The sequence below is a fragment of the Ammodytes marinus genome (assembly GCF_949987685.1).
Source record: "Ammodytes marinus genome assembly, chromosome: 9".
Classification (NCBI taxonomy): domain Eukaryota; kingdom Metazoa; phylum Chordata; class Actinopteri; order Uranoscopiformes; family Ammodytidae; genus Ammodytes; species Ammodytes marinus.
Window position 1 is genome coordinate 17426747 of NC_137213.1, and position 24731 is coordinate 17451477.

General features: G+C 41.6%; 1 protein-coding gene across 1 annotated transcript; it reads right to left on the reverse strand.

The window, feature by feature from the left end:
* kif1ab (kinesin family member 1Ab) lies at nucleotides 1-22271 on the reverse strand (the record flags this gene model as incomplete). Its single annotated transcript, XM_080033442.1, has 47 exons — nucleotides 1-58; nucleotides 238-356; nucleotides 461-653; nucleotides 804-923; nucleotides 1504-1613; nucleotides 2331-2402; nucleotides 2507-2695; nucleotides 2920-3065; nucleotides 3182-3243; nucleotides 3369-3502; nucleotides 4005-4119; nucleotides 4271-4294; nucleotides 4637-4742; nucleotides 4856-4940; nucleotides 5701-5767; nucleotides 5877-5985; nucleotides 6131-6186; nucleotides 6286-6404; nucleotides 6531-6621; nucleotides 6730-6907; nucleotides 7414-7549; nucleotides 7716-7801; nucleotides 7909-8027; nucleotides 8382-8519; nucleotides 8862-9040; nucleotides 9566-9714; nucleotides 9812-9902; nucleotides 11457-11529; nucleotides 11622-11802; nucleotides 12003-12086; nucleotides 12218-12324; nucleotides 12427-12506; nucleotides 12607-12682; nucleotides 13267-13346; nucleotides 13513-13712; nucleotides 14770-14808; nucleotides 14974-15116; nucleotides 15327-15405; nucleotides 15495-15576; nucleotides 15791-15856; nucleotides 16034-16111; nucleotides 16471-16582; nucleotides 16743-16921; nucleotides 17172-17240; nucleotides 17367-17546; nucleotides 17768-17841; nucleotides 22166-22271. 47 exons carry the CDS (start codon nucleotides 22269-22271, stop codon nucleotides 1-3), a joined length of 5139 nt encoding a protein of 1712 aa, XP_079889568.1.
* Between the last annotated feature and the right edge of the window lie 2460 nt (nucleotides 22272-24731).

The window sequence follows — 24731 nt, forward strand, 5'->3', positions numbered from 1 at the left end:
TCACATCACATGAGCACATGGGGCTGACTGGACCGACTTTCTCCGGGAGAGCTTTGACCTGCAGAGAGGAGACGGAAGAAGAAAAGAGAAATAAGACATCAAATATACTGGCTTGTAAATATGTGGACAGCAGTTGTGGCCATGCTTTTACTTTGTAGGCAATTCCCTGATCGGGACTCCATAACTTGGCAGTAGGTTGTAGGTGAATTTTCCCTTTACACTTTCTCCACCACTCACCTGATGGTGCCGGCTAACAGAGGGTTGAAAGCGTACAGCCAGTCGTGCATCTCTTTGTCATTGGTCGCCTGCAGCAGTATCCCACGATGCTCGGTGCACACAGCAAACGTGTTAGGAGTCTGTAGAAATAAAAATTAAATTAAAATTAAGATCATTCAGTTTTGTTTTTTAATGACCTTATTCATCTAAAAAAAGTTGCTGGTGAACTGAAATGGTCTCGTACCCGCAGTAAGGTCTGTTTGTCTTCACTGTATTCCACCTTGGCAGATGACAGGTTGATGACAGCTCTCTCCACGCTGTCCCTCTCGCTGCGGTACAGGTAGACATAGGGCCTGCGCACCACCACAAAACGCTTCACCCAGCCGCTGGTGTGGGGCTCCAGGAAGTGCAGGTAGCCCTTCTTTGACACGATAGGGCTGCATACCATGACATAATAATGACAAAATTAATGGAACTCTACCAGAACCTTTTTCTTAAATTGTGCTTTTTTTTCCGCCCAGAAGAGTTGCAAATAAAATGTTAACTTTGTCCACTAAATCATGTATCATTAATGTGGGTGGTCTGACCTGACACGGATCTCCTGTATGTCTGGAACAAAGGTGCATCCTCTGAGAGCTTTCTTTCTGTCCACTGGGCTGTACGGGTCCAGATCTGGTGTGGAAGCTCCTGAACCGGGATCAGTGTGTCTACACAACATCAACAAACGTTTTTTACAATGTCTCAAAAGGAACATGACTTATTGCATCAGCAATAATGATCCACTAATGTGTTAATCATGTATATACTGAACAAAGTCTGAAACGAGCTAATCTCCTTAAGCACTTTTCATTTTGCTGATACCATTTCTGTGCGTCCATTTTGTTGTAATCTTAACCTTTAGATTAAGAGTATGTTTACATTGTTCAAATGCTGCTTTGACTTAAGTAAATTATTAAGATACTTCTTTCGCTAATGCCAACTTCCAATGTTAATGTGTGCTTTGATGATTGACACCATTCAACAGTCGTTTGTTCAGCATATGAAACGTATTATATTAAAAAATCTAATTGAAAGAAGCAGCAGCAAATGTAGAAACAGTTAAGCTAGGGTGCAGTATTTTGGGACAGGAAAGAAAAAAACATCTATCGAAGGAAATACAAATAATAAAAATATATTTGCAGATGATCTGTTGCCATTTCATTATAACTGATGCTAAATGTTATTGAAAAACATGCTGAGCCTGCACTTATGTGATCCTGTGACAAGAGACAGCATGCAGTTACACACCTAATGTCATAATTGCCGTCGACCAGTGAGGGGCAAGTAGAGGACGGCGTGAGTGTGCTCAGTCCGGACGAAGAGGTGTCCCTCATTAGCGCTGCTGACATCTCAGAAAGCTAAAACACACACACACACACACACACATACACACACACACACACACACACAAGACCATGCATGGAGAAGCACACGCACACACACACACACATACACAAGACAAGAAGGACAAATACAGATACAGACAAAACATAACAGCAAACAATTAAGCACGTACGACACAAACATGCATCCAGAGAACAATTCAATCAGAAAATGTGTCATTTTCTAGCAATGTACTGCAGGATCATCTCTGTAATATAAATCCTTGTTATCTAAGAGCCCCTTGCTGGTTAAAATGTTAAAGAGGACATGCAGGAGCAGCATCATGTTAGTTTAAGCCTCTAAAGCCTAAAGAGGGGGAACGGTGAGGGACAAGGCCGGGGAAAAGAACGAAAGGAGCTGGACATTTTTAAGTTATGAAATATGGATATATGGGTTTATTTTAGGCAGTACACCTGAGTCAATATTATCTCTCACCCAACTGGTTAAAATAAAGTCTAAGAATGATCTGTAAATAATATTCAACTCAGCTCTACTGAGACACGAGAATGAATAAGGGAGAAAGAAAAGTTAAATAGATAAATCTATGGAGAACAAATTTACAAATAATGAAAGATGATGGTGGGAAGTAGGTGAATTGCAGGGCGTAGGTATTTTCTGAAGGTACAGCGGTAAACGCTAAAAGGTTCAGAAGGATTAACGGGCCGGGTTAGAGGGCCTAGACTGGGGCTCACCTTGCTCTCACTGGCACTGCTGCTCACCTGGCTGTACTCCCTGTTGAAGGTGTGCATCAGCAGACGCAGACACTGGAAAAGAGAGGAACAAAGAAAGAAAGTGAAAAAGATGTTGAATAAAAAAATACTTAACAGCTGAGCGGGCAGATGTGGAGGCTTCAGGGGCCAGCAGTCACCTTGGCAGCCAGCTCCCTCTGCCTCTGGTTTGGGCTGTCAAGGCTCGGGAAGCCACCAGGGCTGTGGCCGAGGACGGGGCTCTTTGCAAGATCGCTGATGTCGCTGCTCTTGTAGAGCGCGTCCTGTCCTGCCTGCAGAGTGGCCTCCAGCTTCTCCCTCAGCAGCAGGTAGTGCCTGGTCTTCTCCACCTTAAAAAAACACAACGGATACAAAGTTACCTTACATTGTCCTTTCCGGAGAGACAAGACAAAATGTACTTGTTTCTGAGCATTAAAAACCCAGTGGCCTGAAAAATGTATATGTTTCATATCAATGGAGAGAAAGCTAAATGATAATATATTGCACCTGTTTCCATAAAAAATACTTCCTTAACTTTTTCTCTTCATCCTCTCTTTCAAAGCTCCAAACTGACCTCCTGCAGTAGACTGAGTTTCTCCAGCTCCCACTGGTGGTCCAGGATGAGGCTGTCACTGCGAGGCCTCCACCCAGCCAGGTTCTCCTCCCCTCTGACGTACGCCACCGAGGTGTCCAGCACACGCCTGCGACGACGCTGCATGCCTGAAGCAGAAGAAGAATGAAATGCACTGTGTGATTATTGCAAATCCAAAACATATTTAAAGAGGGTATTGTTTTGTTTACTTTGACTGATTATTGTCTTAGATTTTCGTGACTACCTGGACTTCCATTGTCCGCCAAGTGACAGAGGGTGACTTCATAGACTCCAGTGACACGGTTACTTGAGAGGCAGAAAGACGAAAGTGATTAATTAAAATACTATTTATTTATTATTCTTAGATAGAGAAGACTTTGTGGTCCAGAATCAGTGTAAGATACAGCCTGTATGAATCCATGAGTGTGTACCTCTCAGAGGGCCGGAGGCAGCCTGTGCTGAAGAGGTTTCTGATGGAGCGAGAGGCCGGCAGCTTTGCGTCTCGGGAATAAAACACCATGCAGAAATCTTTGGTGATCACTGTTGGCTGAGTGCAGTTCTCCATCTAGTTCAAATACAAATCGGAGAGCGACAAATCAGACTGCCAAGTGTCTGAATATATTGTCAGCATAGACAGATTGTTTCAGCAAGAGTCTACTGAGAACAAATTAAAGCTATCGTGCGTAACTTCTGTTGCCCCCATGAGGAATTCAGAGTAAATACAGCAACACTGTCGACGCATCTACATAAGGTTAGCCTTCCTTGATTTTAATAATTCTGCTGTATGTCCAGGTTTTTTCTACGCAGTAGAACAGAAACAGCAACATTTCTTGGGCTCTTCTTGGGATTTTCTGAGCTTGTGCGCCAGTGTTGGGGGGTGACACCAGTTTGTAAATGCTGCAATACTGAGAAATGTAGAGATAGTTTTGTGGAGCTGATAAGCTTAATCAACTTTGTGTCAACTTGTTTGCCGATGGCTTGAATGTAACCAACATTTATTTATATAAAAAAGTTACGCACTATAGCTTTATATAAGATGAACTAGTATAAAACATTGTCTTTAGTACCTCTACATAAGCAGAGAGCGTGATGTAGATCTTCTCCCCATAGGGAGTGACTCTGTTCAGAAGCAGAGAGTTGTGCATGGAGCTGTCCCATGCCGCCTCAAATCGGTAGAAAGTTCTGCGGTGCGACAATCAAACATTTTATCATATTTTATCAAAGAGGAAAAAGAGTCAACATCATAAAATGCCTGTCAGCAAAAGCGACATTGTCATTACAAATAAAAATCGAAAAAAGATTAAAATATGAATATAAATATTGTCTTTTATACCTATGATCAACTCCCAAGGAGACGCTGCAGTTAGCAAAGAATAAAAGAGAAACAGGACACGAGTTAGAAACTTTTAACCGAAGCTGTTAAAAGTTGGAACTCAGCAAATAATACTGTGCTCCATGCAAAAAGAAAAATGCACTGAAGCCAAATCATACTTGGATATAAAAAGGCATTTTGAAGCAATGTTAAAAACTGATCTGGTCTGTATGATATAGGTTTGTTAAGGAATTTAGTGAGGAACGAAAATAATTATTTAATACATTGAGAGGGAAACCTTTCTGCTTATTACAAAATAGAGTAGAATAGAAACCTGTATTGTCATTATACAATGTACAACAAAAGTTTTCAGTCTAAAAGTCATACTTGTCGTTGTGTTTTGGCCAAAAGTATCCAGAGGACAGGATGTTGAGGGAGAGGATGTTGGGATCTATGATGGTCTCATCGGCCTCTGGCGTGTTGCGAATGCGACCTGAATTCAAACAAGTCACAATGAGAAAAGAAAAAAAACAATACTTTTAAATATTTCTTCCCCTCTAAAGTCAAACCAGCTTAGCCAAAGACGTTTTTTCCTTCATTACTCACCAATTACCAGCTCCTTCACCTCTTTCCACTCGATATCGTTCCCTGTTTCATGAGCAATGGTGACCGTGATCCTCCTCTGAATGCCCTGTGGGGTCCAGAGAAGAGGGGATGTCAACCAGTTTGTTACCGATGGTCCAGTGGGTGATCATATAAAAAAATATATAAAAACAAAACATGTGTGGTGGCGGATTTTGCATATGATGTATGTCTGGACTCAAATGTTAGAATGCTTATTAATGAAATAGGAAACATTTGCTACAGGCCTGTATAAAACATACATTGACTGTGTTTTAGTGTAAAACTGATTAACTGAAATGTAGTTTCAACCATCCCCCTCAATCTCCCGAGTGGAGCCAGCCTGACTATACATTTGAAAGGTGACAATGTTCCTGCAGACAGCCTCCTGCTGTTCTGGGGCAGCCTGCCCCACCCACGATTATAATATGAATGTATATCTCAAGCCCTGTCTGTCTCCCAACCTGTCTTCCCCTCCTTTCCCCCACCCAGCCTACCTGTCTGTCTCTCAATTACATGTCCTTAAATAGTCCATGATTTTGAGTGAACATTGTCACTCTTTGCTGCACGTTACATGTGTTGGAACTAGTGACCTCTCCGCGGAGAATTCTTGCTATTCTTGATTGAAAATAAACCTGATGCTATACACTATATCACCGTTTGCTTGACTTTTCTTACGACACATGTATTCCGGATAAAAGAGCTGATTTTACTTACTCCCAGATGTTAAAAAAAATGGATACAGAAATATAAAAAATTCTAGAAAAAGCCATTCATACCTAGCGTATGTACTGTATGTACTGAAAAAAAACATAGTTATTTGTTGTTACCTGATGTAAGAGGTACGTGCCGTGGCAGGGCATCCCACCTCTGTGGTCAACAACAGCTGGGATGTAGCTACAAAGAAGAAAACAATTAATATTTTAAAAACAAAACAATTATTCTTATTGCAAACGATCTAATGAGGTATTAAAGTGGAAACACAGCTTTAAAAGATACAACTCACTCTCCATTTGCTTCCAGCTCACATATCTCAAAGAACACCATGAGGTCGTATTTGGCGTGACAGGGTCCTGCGGTGGAGCGAGTCAGAGTGCTGAGCTTTGTGGCCGGCACTGGAGGAAAAAGGAAAACACAGATTAATGTTTCATTGGTGAAAAAAACAAAGCAAGTTATTGTTCATTCTCCATATACAGAACAAAATATACCACGTAGCATTAACAAATAACAACTCGGGGCACATTAAACGTCACTGCTTACCCGGTTTGGATAAGGGCATCACCCTGGGGAACTGCCTCCTGGAAGGTCTCAATGGACTAAAACAAAAGACCAAAGAAACCAAACGTGACGGAAACCTTTCAATGGTAAAAAAAAAATGGTTGAATCTTTTCAAAAGGTTCACATTTCTTCCTCACCTGATCAGGTCCTTGCAGAGCGGAGGGAAGGGCTGTTTCTGGTAGTGACCAAACACTTCGAAGACGATGGGTTGAGTCTTGATGTACTCTACGAAGGACTTAGTCACTTCCACGGTGATCTAACAGAGAGAAGTGGGGTAAAGATCAAACACCGAACCGATAGCTAAGAAAAGGTTTAATAATACAGGTAAAAAGTACTAGTGATCAGTAGTATTTATTTAACAATTGGGTCTGAAGGCTGTTACATTTTGAACGTGGTAGAATCCCAGCGGAGGTCCTCGGCCTGTGTTCTTCAGCGGTTCGGTGGAGAACGCTTCATCGTGGCGATGGATGAAGCTGGAAAAAAAAAGAGGGAAGCCATTGATCAGACTGGTCCTCCTTAACTTGGTAACTTGAGAAGTACTATACATTTTCTTCAACATCATTTAGTTTATTTGGACTCACTTGAACTGGCAGAAGATGTCTGCGTACTCGGCGGAGATGCTGGAGGCCTGTAGGACGGTGACCCTGAAGGTGAAGGTGCTGCCGATCTTCAGGTGGGACAAAGCTTTCTCAGGGGGGAGGTCCAGATCAAGACCCAGACCTGAACTCTTGGCTGGGCTAGGTGGAGCTTCCTGGGAGGCTATACATATGACCAGTGAAAAAGAGACACAGAAACATGTGTTGTCAGGTGTTTTTAGATCATTTTCCAATTCATTTTAGAATATATCTATTTTAAACACCAGTTTGCTGTGAACAATAGATTGAACAAATTTGAAAACGTATAATTGAGCCTAACTCTTTTAAAGGTGCTACGAGGAACTTTTAAATATTTCTGACATAACAGTCAAATTTTTCCTCTGATGATCATAGATGACATGTAACGAACGAGACCATCGGTGCAAAGTTCCTCGGAGCACCTTTGAGTAAGAATTGGGCATGCACAAGAAAGACATTCACGCATTATAACAATGTTGGTTGCTTTTCAAGAAATACTGTATGTTTCAGTTTGTTCCAAATAAAACGTTTTTTATCACCACAACATTAGGCCTTGAGTTCTTCCTGTCTGACTTATCTTAGATATTTAAGAATTACGAGTCAAGCCTCGTTTCCATTTAACTCCTCCATCCTACTCAGTGGTCACCTCACCTGGACAAGTGTTGTTGTTGACCTCATCGGCAGAGAATCCCATCTCTGCGCTCTGTCCTTCTCCCTCAACAAACCGCAGCTCCTCCTCAGAGTTGCCAGAGCTGGAAAGTCCAGAGGGGCACGACTCAGTCTGGAACTGGAGCGAAACAGGAAATAATGAAGTTGGATCTGATTTTACACCCAGACATGAACATATAGAAACGGGAAAAAATTCTAATTGGAACCCCATTGTCTTAAATCTTAACTCTTGCATTTAAATGATAGATCTGATTAGAGGACACACACACACAGTCAAGTAGTACCTTCTCAAACTGTTTGTCTTCAAAGGAGATCTTGGCAGTGCCTGACTGCCTCACACCAGAGCCATAATCTGGGGCCTCCTCATCCGCTGAAATGAGACGAAGTGCTATGTTCAACCAGCTTCACAATCATTTGTAAATGACAGAAGACAACTACAGTGACACGATAAGACTCATATTTAAGCATTATTTCTACCTGAGATGGCCTGCACAGCCACTCTGAGGAAGCCTTTCACCTCTCCTTTCTCACTGACGATGGCCACGCGATGCACCAGCGGCACAGGATACAGCAGGTTACTGAGGTACACAAAAGCCCTGAGGAGAAAGACACAAATTTAAGGAGGAAGCAGGTCATGTGCAAACATAAAGAGAGAAGGATTTCAATAGACTATACTACTTCCAAAGAGGGAAACTGCATGTGTTAAGTTAGTTAACTTAAGTTTCTTTATTTATCAATTTACACAAGGTATATCGAAATTCATTCTTGATGCAATACCAGCCACCACTAGTTTTACCCCCACCTGTCCAGTGCCAGGGAACGAACCAGCGACATTGTGGTTACTAGTCGGCCCCCTTTCCTCTGGGCCATCCTACCACCCCCTATTTTATTTTATTTTATTTTATTATATATATTTTTTAAATGTGTGGCTGTTTAGACTGTGATGTTACCTGCCGACCAGACGGAACCAGGGGAAGCGGTCATAGAAGGGGTCACCCCCGGTCAGAGCATGGTCACAGTCCTCCACAGCGCTGCTAGGGAGCTCTGCAGCTCGGTCGTACATTTCTCTCATCAGGTCCAGCCTCTGTCTGCAGGGGGCAGCATGAAAAAGAAAAAATCATTTAGTGAAGGCCTGACCCAAGTAAAGGGGCTGATGAATGGATCAAAAAGGGGAGACAAATAAAAAAAACACATATTAAAGTTGATAAAAGGCATCATTAGTTATCAAAACAAAAACAACAAGTATTCGTGATAGTATTCTTGTGGTTCTTTTTGACTATGGTTTATATAAAATATATTTATACTTTGCATGTATCAATATCCATGGTTTTTTCTAGTTGTAGTTGCATATTATGTTTAATCTTATGAATGTCGAGTTTTTTTTTTAGACCTTGACCACTTTTCTTCATGAGAAAACAAAATGAGCGTACCGGAGTTTCTCCAGAGTCCAGTAATGTGTGGCTCCGTTCTTCTGATCTTGTACTTCAACAGCGACGATGGTTCGTGGGAAAGGCCGTCTCTCCCTCTCTTTGGCCACACATGGGGGCAGCAGGTCCGGGGGCAGGGGAGAGTAGAGAGTGTCTGTCAACAGGACGAACTGGAACTGCACCTGTGGAACGATGTCAGACATGAAAACTTGAGTGACTGCTGCTCTGTTAGGTTGTTCTGTGTCATAGCTACAGCATTAAATGAAGAATTTAACATTTCTTGAAATATAATGACATGCAGTGACTTGCCAAATACTTTTAGCAAAATACATTCCCAAGTCTTCTATCGCTACAACAAAGCAGATGACTGTGGAGTTATATTTTTTCTCCATTCAATCATTGTGTTAAATCCAGACAGTCAATTATTTTTTGGTGTGACTCACACCATTGCAACTCCAATTAAATTCACTCTGGCCAATGAACACTGACAGACACTTAATAATCTGCACTCAGACTCCAGTCTGGCAAACTCTTCATGCACCAGCAGCATCACATTAAAATGAAGCTAAATTTGCACTCAATATAAATATTCTCAACTTTTGCAAGAAGACTTTTATGTTTAAACTAATATGATTCTATAAGGACATACAACACATGTCATATCTCAAAGGTACTAAGTGAGCACCGTGTTTTGCAGTAACAAACACCTTTTTCTTCAGCTCCACACTGATAGCATTGGCCTCTTTGAGGAAGATGGCATTGCCCCAAAGCAAATCCCGGAGAGACGTGAACTGGTAGAAACGCCACTTCCTGAATGCCCACAGAGCCAACTCGGTCTCACGCATGGTCCACACCACTGGGAGAGGGCAAGACACGTGTGTGTGAGTATAAATATAGACCAAATAAAAGGCTGAGTCAGAGAAGATGTTCAGATGAGTCAGAAACAGTATCACCTTCCTCTTCGGGCTCCTCTTCCTCCTCTGGAGACTCCAGGTACCGAGAGTCCACTTGTTTCTGAAGAGCCTCCAGTTTACTCTCATAGTCCTGGAGGAGAACATAGGTTAAGAAATAGGTATTTTCTATATAGGGGACAACGGGGTAATCTGAGCCCGTTTGCTCCCCTCTAAGCGAGCTAAAATGATTTATCACTCAAATTTACACATTTCCCATTAATTCAGGATGTTTCCTAGAAATGGGCATTAGCAGAATTTGTTCAAGACAAAGGGCAGTGAAAATATGATTGTTTTAAAAAAAGTTGTCATGTGGCTCACTTTACCCCAGCTGTGGGGTAAACTGAGACAGACCAGAAAAATCAAGGGGGTAAACTGATCCACTTACTTTTTCCACTCTGAAACTACCATAACAACACGTATTGTAACAGTTAGAATCCTGAAAGCTAGCCACACATTCCAGAACTAATGTCGGACTAGTAAAGCCCAGTTCAGACCAAAGATTCACCTTGCAACTGCTTGCGACGAGACGGTTTTAGAACGTCGCAGGGGATAAATCGCAGCAGTGTGAACTGCTCGTCGCAGCGCGTTGCAAGCCGTTGCAAGGCGTTGCAGAAGATTTAACATGTCAAATCGCAAGGTCCAGTTTTAGAACGTTTCGGCGGTCTCGTCGCAAGGAGTTGCAGTTGCAAGCAGTTGCAAGGCGAATCTTTGGTCTGAACTGGGCTTAAAAGAACGATGGGGTTTGGTCAATTAAGCAAAGCACATTTTCTAAACACTTTAAAGTAACTCTGAACAAAATCAAATACAACATATTATAATTCAAAAGGTTTTAATAAGATTCAAATGACAGATAGAACCAGTTAGATTAGAACACAGTCTGGGGGTCAGAACACAGGACCCTTAGAGCCAGCTTGTGTCTGGGGGTGAAAGCATAGGAAAATCAGAACCAGTGAGAACAGCCTGGGACTCAGAACACAGGAGAAGACCCAACTGGATTATAACATCAGCCTGTCATACTCTACAACTAGGCCTACTCTACATTCCAGCCCTGAAGGTTACAGGGAAGATGAGAAGGTGCTCTTTCCGTGTGGTTGCCCCAGGTCGTCTTCCTGGTGTATTTCCTTGGCATGATGGCTTTTCTACAATGTGTATGACATTAAAATAAAACATATGTTATGTAAATATGTTTAAGCATTTGGCTCACTTTCCCCCACCATCACAATTTGAGAAAAAACTACCTCTCTTAGCATTTCAGGCTAATCTTTAGCTGATATCATCACATGCTTTTTATATGTTGGTAGTTCATCAACACGTATGATAGAAGTTTTTCTATGTGAATACATTTGCTTTGGCACAACAGTTGATTAAGTTGACAGCAAGAAAATGTACTTTTACATGCAAAATACCTATTTTGGTGAAAAAAACATGCTTACCACAGCACCATGAGGTCCTCTCTTTCAGGGCCATGGGGAAATGAGAGGGGCTTGAAAACATATATCTCACATGACCAAATTTTTTTTCCGTTGCCTAGATACAGGGGGTGGCTCACATTACCCGATGCCTCAGATTCCCCCGTTCTCCCCTATACTGTATATAGGTGTATCTTAAATGGTAAATGCCTGTATGAAGTGGAACTCGCACTCACCAGCCTTTGTTGTTCTAGCAGGTTACTTGCTTCTTCTCTTTCTTTGCGATACTGATCCTCAAGCTCCTGGAGTCTGATAGGGATTCAAAACCATGTGTTTAAAAAAAGAACCACCACTTAATGTAAGAAAATAGTAACATAACACATGCCTTTAATCAAACACACCTCTGCTCCATCTCCTGCTTCATGTCGATGCCTTGTTTCTCCAGCAGCTCTCTCTGAGCGAAGGCCCAGTCCACTGGCTCCACCGGGGTCTCTGCGCACGGCGTCCTCTCCCGCTCCAGACGAGCCTGCTCCGGGTCGTTGAAGCGAAACACGTGGCTCTTTCCCATGATGATGCGGTTCCCTAAGGAGTGCACGTGATTTAAAAAATGCTTTGGCATTCATTAAATGAAACATTGAACTTGGCCAAGGGAAGTTTTCAAATACTTTGGTAGTAAAGCAAGACTTATCTCTTCCTCAAGATTTATTACTAAATTTTTCGTAATGTGCAGTTGCTTTGTTTTACACCTTTTATAACAAACTAATTTGCAGCGTGACACACACCAGAGCGCAGAATGGTGGGAGATGACACTCTCTTCCCGTTGACATATGTCTCTGACCCCTCACATGGCTCCATGACGACACATCCTGTTAAAGAAAAGATGATATAACGTTACAACAACTACAAATATTTATTCAACACCTATTTTTTTATATGTATCCACGTGACCACGTGTTACAGCAGTTATTTAATATTGGCATTGTAAAGCAGTCTTTACCTTCTCCTTGCGGGCCTGTGGTGCTGCTGAAGGTGCAGTGTTCATCTTTGATAAAATGGCCGCTGAGAACAATGTCTTGGCGAGTCTTCGCATTTTCACGGCCGACCCTGAGGGAAGATAAAACATAATCCAAATGAGATAAAATGCCGGGAAAAAAACACCACAGCATCTGGATTCAAAGTAAAAATTGAAAGTTAAAGAAACCTTACTTGGTGATGCCATCTTTGATGTAGTACAGCAGACATTCTGACATCAGCGGGTCTTCGTTCAGGTTCACCAAATGCGGCGTCTAAAAAAAGGGCCAATCATGATAAATATGGTTTGTTTGAGTTTAGACAAATGCTATAAATAAATACAAATACGTTGGGCGACAGTGACAGGCATCCTACCTTTTTCGGGGAGAAAACACCCACAGTGCCTCCGTCTTCCCTCATGGCAACACCCATCTCAGCCAGCAGGGCCTCTCTACAAGAAGCAGTTACACAGTTGGAGTCAGAACAGAGGAGTTTATGGACAACAACAGCATAAGTTGTGAGAAAGGTAGAATTTCATGCATTTTAGCATGCAAATCAAATCAAATTCGGAATGGTACAATGTTTATCCATGTTCAACATCTTACATACAATACACCTTACAATAAAATGTTTCTCCAGAGATGAATAAAGTATTTATATATAATTTAGCATGTTAGCATGCTAACATCTTGAATTGGCACTTAGCACAAACTCTTGCAGAGGCTGATGGGGGCGTCATTAGTTTAGCTTTAGGAGGTATTTGGTCATAAACAAAAGTATTGGAGAAGTTAAACTTCAAAATAAACTATTTTCATTGCAGCTGTTGAGATATTTTACTAAAACAAAACAAAATGTTTTGCCTAAAAATGTTGAACTACAGGAAAATTCATCACCAAAGTCAATACGATTCATCCTCTAAGTTTAACGGAAATCGATCTAATATTTACGACTACTTTCAAAGCAGCTTCTCAATTAGTGAATGGAATAATCTCATACAATGAAGGAATTAAACATGCGTGGAAATGTTTGACGAACCTCTCCATGCGGATGGCCTCTGTACGTCGCAGCTTCTCCTCCCACGTCTCATTGAGCTCTGCAATGATTTTCTCGGTTTCCTGTTGGTAAAATTAAGACGAATATAAAGAAAGAATACTCACTCAAATTGGAATTGTACAACTTCGCTAATTCTTGGAATTTTTTCTAGGAGACTTTCAACCACATTTTCTTGTGGCTTTTTCTTATTGCCACACTAACAATTTCACCAGCATCCCTCCCTCCTACCTTAAGCCTCTCGATGGTCTCCTCGCTGGCTGGGCTGAAGATGCGATCGTGGAGGTTACTGATGGACCCGGCGCGGCTGGACATGGCCGATAGCGAGGGGGATGGACTCATTCCTGTCATGGCATTGGACACTGTGGAGAGATCACCCCTTTGATTGACAGCCTGGCGATTATTCTCAAAGTTCTTGTAATCGCACAGGTCTGCCAGAAAGAGAGGCGTCGCATGGGAGTGAGCAAGGAAAGGAAGGAAGGAAGGAAGGAAGGAAGGAAGGAAGGAAGGAAGGAAGGAAAAACGGACGGAAAGACGGAAAGGTAGGAGCAGACGCCGGGTAATTAAGGAACAACATCAGGGATTGAGAGGAACACGTAAGAAAACAGATAAAAAGGAACAAAATGGGGGAAAAAAGAAGAGAAAGCTCAAATAATGTATCCAAGAAGCAGAGGTCATATCTTTCCAAAGCCATCGCAGACACATAGAAAAAGAGCAACTCAAACTGATGCAGCACAAAAAAATGCCAAATGGACTTTTTTTTTCTCTGAAAATTAACTTTACGTAGACAGAGTCAACAAGCTCGGGAGCATGGGGATGTTATGAGAAAGAAAACTAAAAAATTGATAATGCACTACAATGTATAAAGACCAAGTGCAGCCTGAGTTTTTTTCTGTTTTCTTTTGTTTTGCATGACCTAATGACATTCGATAGCGATGCAGGCCTCAAAGCCCCTGACTCATAGCTTCAATTATAGCTCCACACACAGAGAACCAGGATGCCTCAGCAATCTAAAATGGCGTCCTCCCAGTCAGTCTTTTCTTCCATGATCACTGTTACTTGTTTGACTTTAACTTTAGATTCTGAAGGTAGAGCTACAAAATCACAGTGTAAAGAAAAAACCCAGACAACTTAAAATTCTGTTTGAGGATGAAAGTATCAACATCCCACATTAAACAAGAGAGATTAAACACATCTCACCATGGAAATCAGAACAAATGGAAAGGGGAAAAAGGAGGCCATTTTAAAAGAATTCCTGAGAAAAAGAGGAACTACAGCTACACCTCATGAAATTAGTTTTTTCGATTGCTCTAAATTATTCTTTAGGGTTTAAATATATTTCATGTAATGTATGTGCCTTCCCTGGCTTCACATATTATCTCTTGGGATTGCTAGTTTGGTCTCTGGTGTGGTGGAGGAGGAAGGCCGGTGTGGGATTTCTTTTTTTTTTTTAGTTGCAAAGCGCAGGCTTGCTAGAGTTATACACACATTTCAAACCATCGATGACCGGGCCGGTACAGCGATTCGCTGATAGGACAGAGGAGAGAAGAGAATGAGTGTGAAAGGCACCCACACTCCAAGTTTGAACTGTCATCCTCTGTCTTAAATGTGCAGTCAACAAGGTCTAAATTCAGGTTAGTGTACTGTATGTGTGTGCGCACATATCTGGGCGTTGCTCTCTGCGATACTCACTATCTATGATGTCTCCCAGGCCCTGTGCAAACAGCAGGTCTTTGAGGCGAGCCACCTCCTCTTTCAGCTCACGCACCAGGCGGTTGTTGGGGTCCTCGTTGATCACAGCGTTACAGCGGATCTGTTTGGCGCGATCAGCGTACCTGCAGAAACGGAGGCCATTCAGGTCAGGAAGACATAAAGCTACATGGTATGATTCCTCTGGCCCTGCATGCTGAATAACAATGAGCAGCAAATGACAATATGAGCCTGGGATGGGAAGGATGCTAATGCACTTTCGGGCTTGCTGTAAATGGTTTTGCTATTTCTGTAACATATGATTTAATGATTTTTAATCATGACATGTTTCTCACCGGAGGGTACTGAGGGTCTCATCATAGTTGATATCAGCGGGGCTGAGGGCAGCCACCATGGCTGTGCGAGAGTTTCCTCCTAAAGGACGGAAAGGGACAATGTGTGAACTTGGACAAAGAAATTATTTTATTGTGTTAAAAGCTGAGGTTTACATTTATGTTACATACCCAAGTTCTCCCTCAGCAGCCAGGTCAGAACTGAATCTCTGTAGGGGATGAAACTCTCTACCTTCTTCTTTTTCTTATTGTTCTGCGCACAAAATATGCACCATTTATTTTCTAATCACATTGTACAAAAAATATTGAATATTTTCAATACATTTAGTTGGTATTACTGACCTTGTTTGGGGCTGAGTCCTGAAAGTTGGAAGAGAAAGTCCAATGTGTGTAATTTCAAAAACAAAACATTAAGAATTTGTATCGAAATATTTTTGTGTGTAAAAGTGTAAAAGAACAAACTGTACCTGATCAGCGAGAGCAGAAATAACTTTCCCCAGAGTAGTTAGAGATTTGTTGATGTTTGCTCCTTCCTGCAAATAAAAATAATAACAAAAGTCAGTCTTGTGAGGTTTTTGTCCATTTGATCATGTACACATTTAAAAATTGCAACTTTGCCTTCCAATAATCACTATAAAAGGATGTTTATATCTCCACTGTGTGTGCTCAAATACCATATAAACCACCATAAACCTGTAGCCTGCTCTTACCTTCAGTCTGGTCCCTTTGGCTCCGGTAGAGTCGGCCCTCTCGCTGCCGGCCAAGTCCACCAGGCTGATCTTGCTGACCTATGATGGTACGAAATATTTTCAAAATAAGATGAAAAAGATTAAACATCCACCTTGGCTAACATACCTCGCCTGAAACTGCACTGGGAGAGCCAGCAGTAAAGCCTTATCAGTCAATACAGCAACACATTTATCAGATAATGACACCGTAGTGGGCCTCCACTCCAGCTCATAAAAGGCAATCATTTCGACCTTGTAGCGTCTCTTCTACGACCACTGTTGCCCAACGAGATTCACAATAAGGACTTATCGATTCTTCTTATTGATCTGTTTGTCTGACAGTGTGTACAAAAATAATCTCCTTCAGTCATCCAGGCAGATATAACGTGAGACTATGAGCTGAGCATAGCTGCGGGAACCTTTTCTGATGTGTTTTCCGAATCCATATCGTGTTTCTTCTGGGTGAAGATAATGTTGAAGACCGCGTGGGAGCGGCTGCTGGTCTCGTTCATGTTGGTAGCAGCCACGGTCCTGACAAGAAAAAGAGAAAAAAAGCTGTATTAGGTTTTTACTGACTCATCCATCATAACCTGTTCCCTCCATCATGTGTTCTAGACACTGATCAATTGAATCCAGGCAATCCATCTTGTCCATCCACATCTCACACAGTCCCTCAGCATGGCTCTGTTACCTGGCCTTGTTTCCAGAGTCCATCAGGTCCTGGATGTCGTTGTAGTCAGTGACGGCTATCTTGGACAGATCCTCCACATAGGGTCCTATCAGAGGGTGCTCTCGCACACGCAGGTTCCCTTTGTTCTTGGGATTCAGCAGGTCGCGCACACGCTCACAGTAGATTTCCATGTAGCTCACCTGCAAGAGGCAAAAAACAAGTCCTGTGCTGTCAAATGCTGCTATTAGATATTAATCCGTTGCCATTACTACTTAGTGGCTCCTGGTGCCATGAAAGCTGATAAATCGAATAAACTAGCTCCCCACTTCTGACACAATACGGCCATTACAATACCAGCTGCTCCTCTTTAGGTTACGTTACCTTTCAATTATTTTCTTTTTGGGAAATTAGCAAACATGAAGAGTTTAGTAGAGTTTGACCATCACTCACCTCCACAGAGTAAGCCAAGTTGTTGTCGTTATTGCTGTCACTGATCTTGGTGAAAAGGTCCTCACACAGCTAAAAACACATTTACATTCATTAAAAGATGGATATATAAAGAACGATATTTGCTTTGTCAGTAGGAATATTTTCACTCTTTTGGATGTTGTGTTAGTTGTTGGTCAGAAGTGTATTGGGATTTACCAGAGGGATGATCCCTTCCTGGTCCGTCTCCTGTCGGCCCATCATGGTGTAGCTTTTGCCCGATCCTGTTTGGCCGTATGCAAATATGCACACGTTGTAGCCTTCAAAGGCATGAAGCAGCATCTCCTCGCCGATGTCCCTGTACACCTGCAACTGGGACGCATAGTTGATGTCCTCTGGCTGCAGACAGAGAGACATCGCAGTGGGAATAAAGGGGAAAAAGATGAGATATTCTGTCACAGTTAAAGTCACTGATAAAGATCAAAAACAACAGCTTTGTTGTTTTAATGCTAAAGGCTAACATGTTTCTTCATCCATGAAATTAGATTGTGTTGATCAATTATATAAGTGGCTTGTTTAAGAGCAATTCCTAAACTTCATGACTCTGCAGCGAAACTCACCGTGGTGTGTGACCAGTAAGAATAGTCAAAGTTGAAACTCTTGTTTTCTTTGGGTTGTTTGGGGTTCAGGATTGCTAAAATAGAGCAAAAAACAGATCGGTTAGAGGCATCAGAAACTGAGCTACTCTAATAGCCTTCATATTCTCTGTGCATGCGTATATTTAAATTCATGACAATTATGGATGTATATCTTCCAGCTCAAAAACCTTTTCTCACTCACATTTGTTTCATGTCCTAATACACACACACACACACATATATACACCCATTCAATTACCAAATATATCTGTAATTTGCCATCATTATTACTTATAATAATAATTCCAGCTGTGTCTTTTTGTCTTGTCATCTTGAATAAAGTTATTGTCTCTATTATGGAAGTTTGAGAATATTTGACGGGAAGACTGTGAACTCTGCATTCAGTGGCTATGCTTGCGTACTGCACGTTTTGCAAACCATGTTTTCTATGTGATGTTTTTGTGAAAATAACCAGAAATCATTACGGGTTGAGTGAATGCAATTGTGGAAAATTGAGAAAAACTGAATTCTTCTCTTATGTGCTTATTAGTCAAGGCTATGTTTGAAGGGTGGCTGTGACTCAAGAGGTAGTTGAGGTTAGTTAAGTTATCTGTTTTTTTGCATTTTGAACATGTGCGAGAAAAATAAATCAAAGATAATATACAGTAAACATAAAAAAGAACATTTAGTTTTTTTAAATAAATAAACCAAACCAAGTCAATTATCCATCAACATATTCAACCAATTGGTAACACTACATTAATTAACTCTTACTTATTGCTTAGTTAATGCTTAATAAGCATCAACTTAGCATAACAAACCGTTAATAACTGCTTAGTTAATGTTTAATATGCATGAACTAAGCATTAACTAAACATTATGATTAATTAAAGCTTATCTGAGCATTAGTTAACTAAGCATAATTAATCAAGCATTGACAAACCATTATTGACTAAGTACATTAACAGTTACTTAAAGCTTAATAAGGATTACCTAACCTTTATAGCATTAAATAACCATTAACTAACAGTTAATTCATGTACCCTTGTTTTAAAGTAAATGTACCCTCAATTTAACATGTCCTAAAAGGAGTATTATGAAGTTATACTTATTTAATACTACCCCCTCTCAAAACTCAATAGGGAATAATCATGTATTGACTTCCATTTTTAAGCAATTTCATAATGTCATTTTCAGACCTATTGCCTACTGATACATATTCATGGAAACTATACATTCTGTCAGGAGAGAGAGAGAGAGAGGGGGGGTTGTCTTAAAGTTATCCCAGAGGTATAACCACTAAATCGAAGCAATGGCTGAGAAAGGGGAGAAAAAACAACAAAACTGTATAGAGCCACTACAGGCTTCCTATGCAATAAAGCACTAAAAGGATTAACTAAACGACTGCTGCCAAGCAGCTGACTCAAAACCAAAATTGTCCAGGAGACCCAGAAAGAGAATGGCCCGAAAAATAGAAAATATACAGTGAGCGGCCTTTGTGTGGACAAAAATGCCTTGTTGATGTCAGAGGTCAGAGGAGGATGGGCATACTGGTTCAAGATGATAGAAAGGCAACAGTAACTCAAATACCCACTCGTCACATCCAGGGTATGCAGAATACCATCTCTGAACACAAAACACGACCCACGAAACCTTGAAGCAGATGGGCTACAGCAGCAGAAGACCCCACCGGGTGCCACTACTGTCGGCTAAAAACAGGAAACTGGTGCTACAATTCACACAGGCTCACCTAAATTGGACAATAACAGATTTAAAAAGTATTGTCTGTTCTGATGAGTCTCAATTTCAGTTACGAAAGTCAGATGGTAGGGTCAGAATTTGGCGTAAACAACATGAAAGCATGGCTCCATCCTGCCTTGCACCATCAACCATCAACCAATCCACATTAAAAGTCGCTTTCTTCCACATTCTGATGCTCGGTTTTAACTTCAGCATGTTGTCTTGACCACATCTACATGCCTAAATGCATTGAGTTGCGGCCATGTGATTGGAAGATTAGCTTTTTGTTTTTATAAGCAATTGAACAGGTGTACCTAATAAAGTGGCTGGTTAGTGTATATGTATATGTATTTCGCTTCCGCCGGTAATCTTGACTTGACTTGAAATCATATGCATTCCAAGCTTCATATTAAAATATACATGAAATTAATCTGGATAAGACATGGACTTTAATTTGCTTGCATGCCATAATTTGCCACAACGCCTCTTAGCACACAGCGGACTGGAGTAGATCCTAAAATGCACCTTTGAATTGAATTGAGAAACTGATTTTGAATCGGGAATCGATTCTGAATCAAATCATGACCCCAAGAATCGGAATCAAAATTGTGGGATTCCAAAAGATTCACACCCCTAATATAGAGCATGTGTTACTGCTCATATGGGTGATGGTTCGATACCCACATCCTTAACTTGAACCTATGCAAGAAAAAAACCTGGTTCACTGTTGCAGTAATGCAACTAATTTACTTTTGTTTCAATTAAAGCGTTTACTGCTCAGTTATTAGTAACCCACATTGTGATTATGAATTGTTGGTCCTTACCAGCATATTATGATTAAAACCATCATCAACAAAGAGATAAAGGACACACTAATTCAGAGAGGACTTGCTGAATAACAGTTCCTATCAAAAGCAGCCATTTTAAAAGCACCACTTCTCATGTTTTAAAGAAGGGTTGGGGTTCTTGCACGTAGATTTTAGAAACATAACTGAGCAGGAGCAGACGATCCTTCGGCTATAAATTGAATCCACTGCATCGCTCCTTGTGGACAGGTTTAACAGCAGCAGCCACTACCGGCTGAGATGTGCACTCGTCCAGAAAGCACACAGTGTGACAATGCATCCAGCCATTAACTACACCTGGACAACTGTTGAAAACTGTGACAGTCACATTCAGAGTCTGTGGAGATAATGTGTTGAAATAATACAAAGTTTGAATCTTTGGCTCTAATGAGGTCATTACAAAATACTGTCAGTAATAAAAGGCTGACATACTCCCTCTTTCTTTTCCACAGACACAGACACAGACACATACACATACACATACACATACACATACACACAAACACACACACACTCCCCCTGGCGTCAGCTGACACTGTGTCTGGGCTCAACCAGAACAAGGAGCTCTTTTTGGTCCCTGCAGCTCGTATGATGCCACAGCCAACCGACACAGGCGGGCTTCAGACCTGACTGAAGCTTTTGTTTTCTTCCTCTAGCTGGCTGCAGAGATGCCACATGCCCCCCTGCCCACTCTGTCGCTGCCAGAGGGCAAAACCGCCCGAGAGACAAATAACTGAGGTGAAATGCTAAACTTAGCTCAATGTAGGTCACAGCAATATTGTCACAACAAGCAGCAGAACATCGCTGCAATGAGTACGACACACCTCACCTCATACGTTTGCTTTATACACTTTTCATATGAACATGTTACGATCAAAGTGTGCAGACTGAAAAATTACCAGACGAAGAATGTGTCAATACAAATTATTTTGATATCTATATCTATTTAAAAATCTATTTGATAATGGACAAAAGATAATTAACTGTGCATGTGTTCTCTGTCCAAAAAGAAAATGTACAGTGTTTAATTTTTTAATAATTCATCCCTTCATGGTGTAAAGGCAAATAATATTATCAAAGAAGAAAGTGAGGATAATATTTGAAAAGATCACATACAGTATACTAGGTGCAGTGCATGTACATGATCATATTTCCTGACGCATTCGTCCCAAAATCTGCATTTCCTTTAACACCGTTTATGAGTCCTCAAATTACCTAGCATTCTGTTGGCAGGGGGGAGGGGGGTAATGATTATCTTGGAGCATATAAGTTGCTTTCAGCCCTTTAATCAACATGACAATGTCTTCTCTTGAAAGATGTTTTGAAGAGGATCCAACTTCCCCGAAAAGTTAATTATCAGTGTCTTTGCACTGGAGGTGTAACTTAATTACTGAACCATGACTGGCGTTTAAACTAGCTTTGATTTCACAAAATCCTAAATTAATCAATAAGTCGACTAACAGAGAGTTAAACAATAAAAACTGGTACCCACTTCTTAAATGTAAGAATTTGCTGTTGGAATTTCTCAGAATCAGTGGTGACTTACAGCAAGGTAGGAAAAACAAAACAATATAACAATTTCAGGGAGGAAAGCTAGAAAAAAGTGCACTCCTTTTGATCCAATGAACAGCTAAAACAAAGTGTGTCGGTCATAATGTGCAATACAGATCCACATTATTGCATCTCTCAACACAATGTGCCATCAGAGTTCAACCCATGAAGCCACATCATCTCGGACAATTCTGCACTCAGGTTGACTCCTATCACACTCAAAATCACTTGAACCTCAACTCACTTGTGGTGTTTCCAGACATCTGAATAATGCACTTGCTGTCCTTCCCCGTCTCTCTGGAGTTGAAGGGTCGGACCCTCACCGCCACCTTCACTGAAGCTGTCGCCATGTTGAAGGTGGGTGTGCAAGGGAGCGGAAGAGCTGAAGATCTGTAGACTAGCCTGGCACCTGCACAAGGAAGATGATGACACAGATGTAATAGAAGCCAAACCAAACCTGCCAGATGGAAACACAATGTTTTCAATCAAATCAGGATGCATACCTAAAATATAGAATTAAAAAAAGGATTTGGAGTCATCCATGGTCTGTTCATCCATCACTGAGGACACTTAGGCCCTTGTTAGCTTTACCAATCAGCTGAGACACATGACACCTTTTCAGTTTTCAGGCCCCGAATGAGTCAGTTTTGGCTTGAGTCAGAGACACGCAGCTGACTAAAAGGCTGGGCCATTATTTGGCAGGAAAATAATCAGCATTGTCTCTGCTATTCTTCCCTAAAATGGCTGCTTTTTCTTCGGGCATCATCCCCCTGCCCTCATCTATGCAGGCTGAAGGCCTTGTGATGAAACTGTCTCGCTGCTTCACACAGAAGAAAACAACAAACCTACATGTTCACACATGGTGTTTCTCACAGCACCTTATTATAATTAGCCTCTTATTCTGTTGTATGCGTTTTGACAAATGTTGCTTTTACGTTCATGTTTTCACTGCTAATGGCCAGATCATTTGAGGGGTTTTAACAGCACAGTTTCACATCCATCTTCTCGGCGTCAATAGATTAAAAATAATATGCAATTCCTCTGTAAGACGATCAATGCGAGGAGGATACAAATGATCAGACATTTTGAAGAGACGTTTGCAGTGAAGCCATGTAAATATTGCCTCCTCCATCTTGTTGCTTCGCCTGCCGCACCTCAAAGACAGGCCGCGTAAACACAAACGGCACAGACTCCAAACCAACAACACTGCGTCAGAAAGGAGGTCAGCGCACATTATCACAGCTTTAATTATATCTACAGATTTAAAGGGTTCGAGCGCTTTTCTGAAGTACTCGTGGTGTCATTTTGACCCCCAAAAAATTGGATTGAGTAGGCCTATTATTTTTTTATGTAAGACAATTGTTGACAGCAGCTGAATCAAACGTCAGACTGCTTGATGCAGCGTTTTCATATATCGCCTCCCGTGTCCAAAAAGGCCTAGAAATCTCCAACACGCACCTATACCGACCTCACCAAGGCGTGACACCCATCACCCGGCGATCCCGTGCCGTGACAAACATCTCAAGAGAAGCCATGTCTTACTTACCTCAGCAAACTCAGAGACGACGACCGCAAAGGCTGAATCCTGTGCCCATTCATACAGCGACGGGATCCACCGGTCCCTCCTTCTCCAATCTCCTCAGCACCCTGTATTTATTTATTTATTTATTTTCGTCTTTCTCTCCGTTTTTGGTCAGCCTACAGCATCCCTCTCCTTGGCGCATCCATACATGGAGAATCCGCCGGGGGGAGAGAGAGAGAGACCGGGATTACAGCCTCAGCTTCAGCAACGCTGGCTGTATTGGTCAATTAGACGCGAAAATGGGAGACGGGGTGGGAGGGAGGAGCGAGAGAAGCAAGATGGATAAACAGGCCGATAAATGCCGGTCTGGCCCTCAGTCTGTCCGTCAGTCGGTCTGAAAGTAGAAGTGAAAATGGCGGCGCTGCTGTGCCAGGGATGCTGGGAGGCGGTGATGACATCAGCATCATCATCATCATCATCAGCAGCAGCAGCAGCAGCAGGCAGCCATGAGGCAGGAGCAGCGATGCTGCGCAGGGACACAGAGGAGGAGGATGGGGAAAAGGGATGGACCATAACAGACAGGCCTTAAAGAGTCAAATAGGAGAGCAGAGGTTTAATGTGTTTACCTGAATATCACACCACAAATCACTGTAGATTTGACCTTTCGGGACAAAGATGGACCCCTATTTCTCTGCATTATATAGTGGATTCTGTTTTATTAGTTAAGTGTGTGGTCGTTGACAAATCAATTGCTTTAAAATCAAGGTGGATGAAGAACTCTGACCATTTACTTAAGTTGGAGTAACAAAATAACGGGGCAAAATAAAGGGCAGAACATGTTTTGTCTTAAAAGTTGAACTCAGCTTTAATGTTCCATGAGAACTGGGTGAGTGGATGTCTACCTCCCAGCTCCTCCTCCTGCTCTGTTTGGGTAGATTTGGAGTGTACGTATACAGTATTGGTTCAGTATGGTGCAAAGGCCAACACTGAGTCCCAGTTATTGACCAGTGGTGTAATTATTTACCCAGCAGGACTCAAACAGGGGCACCTACTCAGCAATCCTGCTAACTGTGACGAAACAGCAATAGTCCAGGCATTATATGACCTGACCTTAAAAAAATTGCAACAGAAACCATTCCAACTGTTTTATGGTAGGGAGGGGATATGTGCCAAATTGTTAACCTTTTCAGAAAAGCATGAAACTTGGTACACTTATACAGTTTGGGCCCCTCTACCATAAAACAGTACTTTGGGAAGCCGAAAATTGGCATAAAGGTATGGTTAAGAA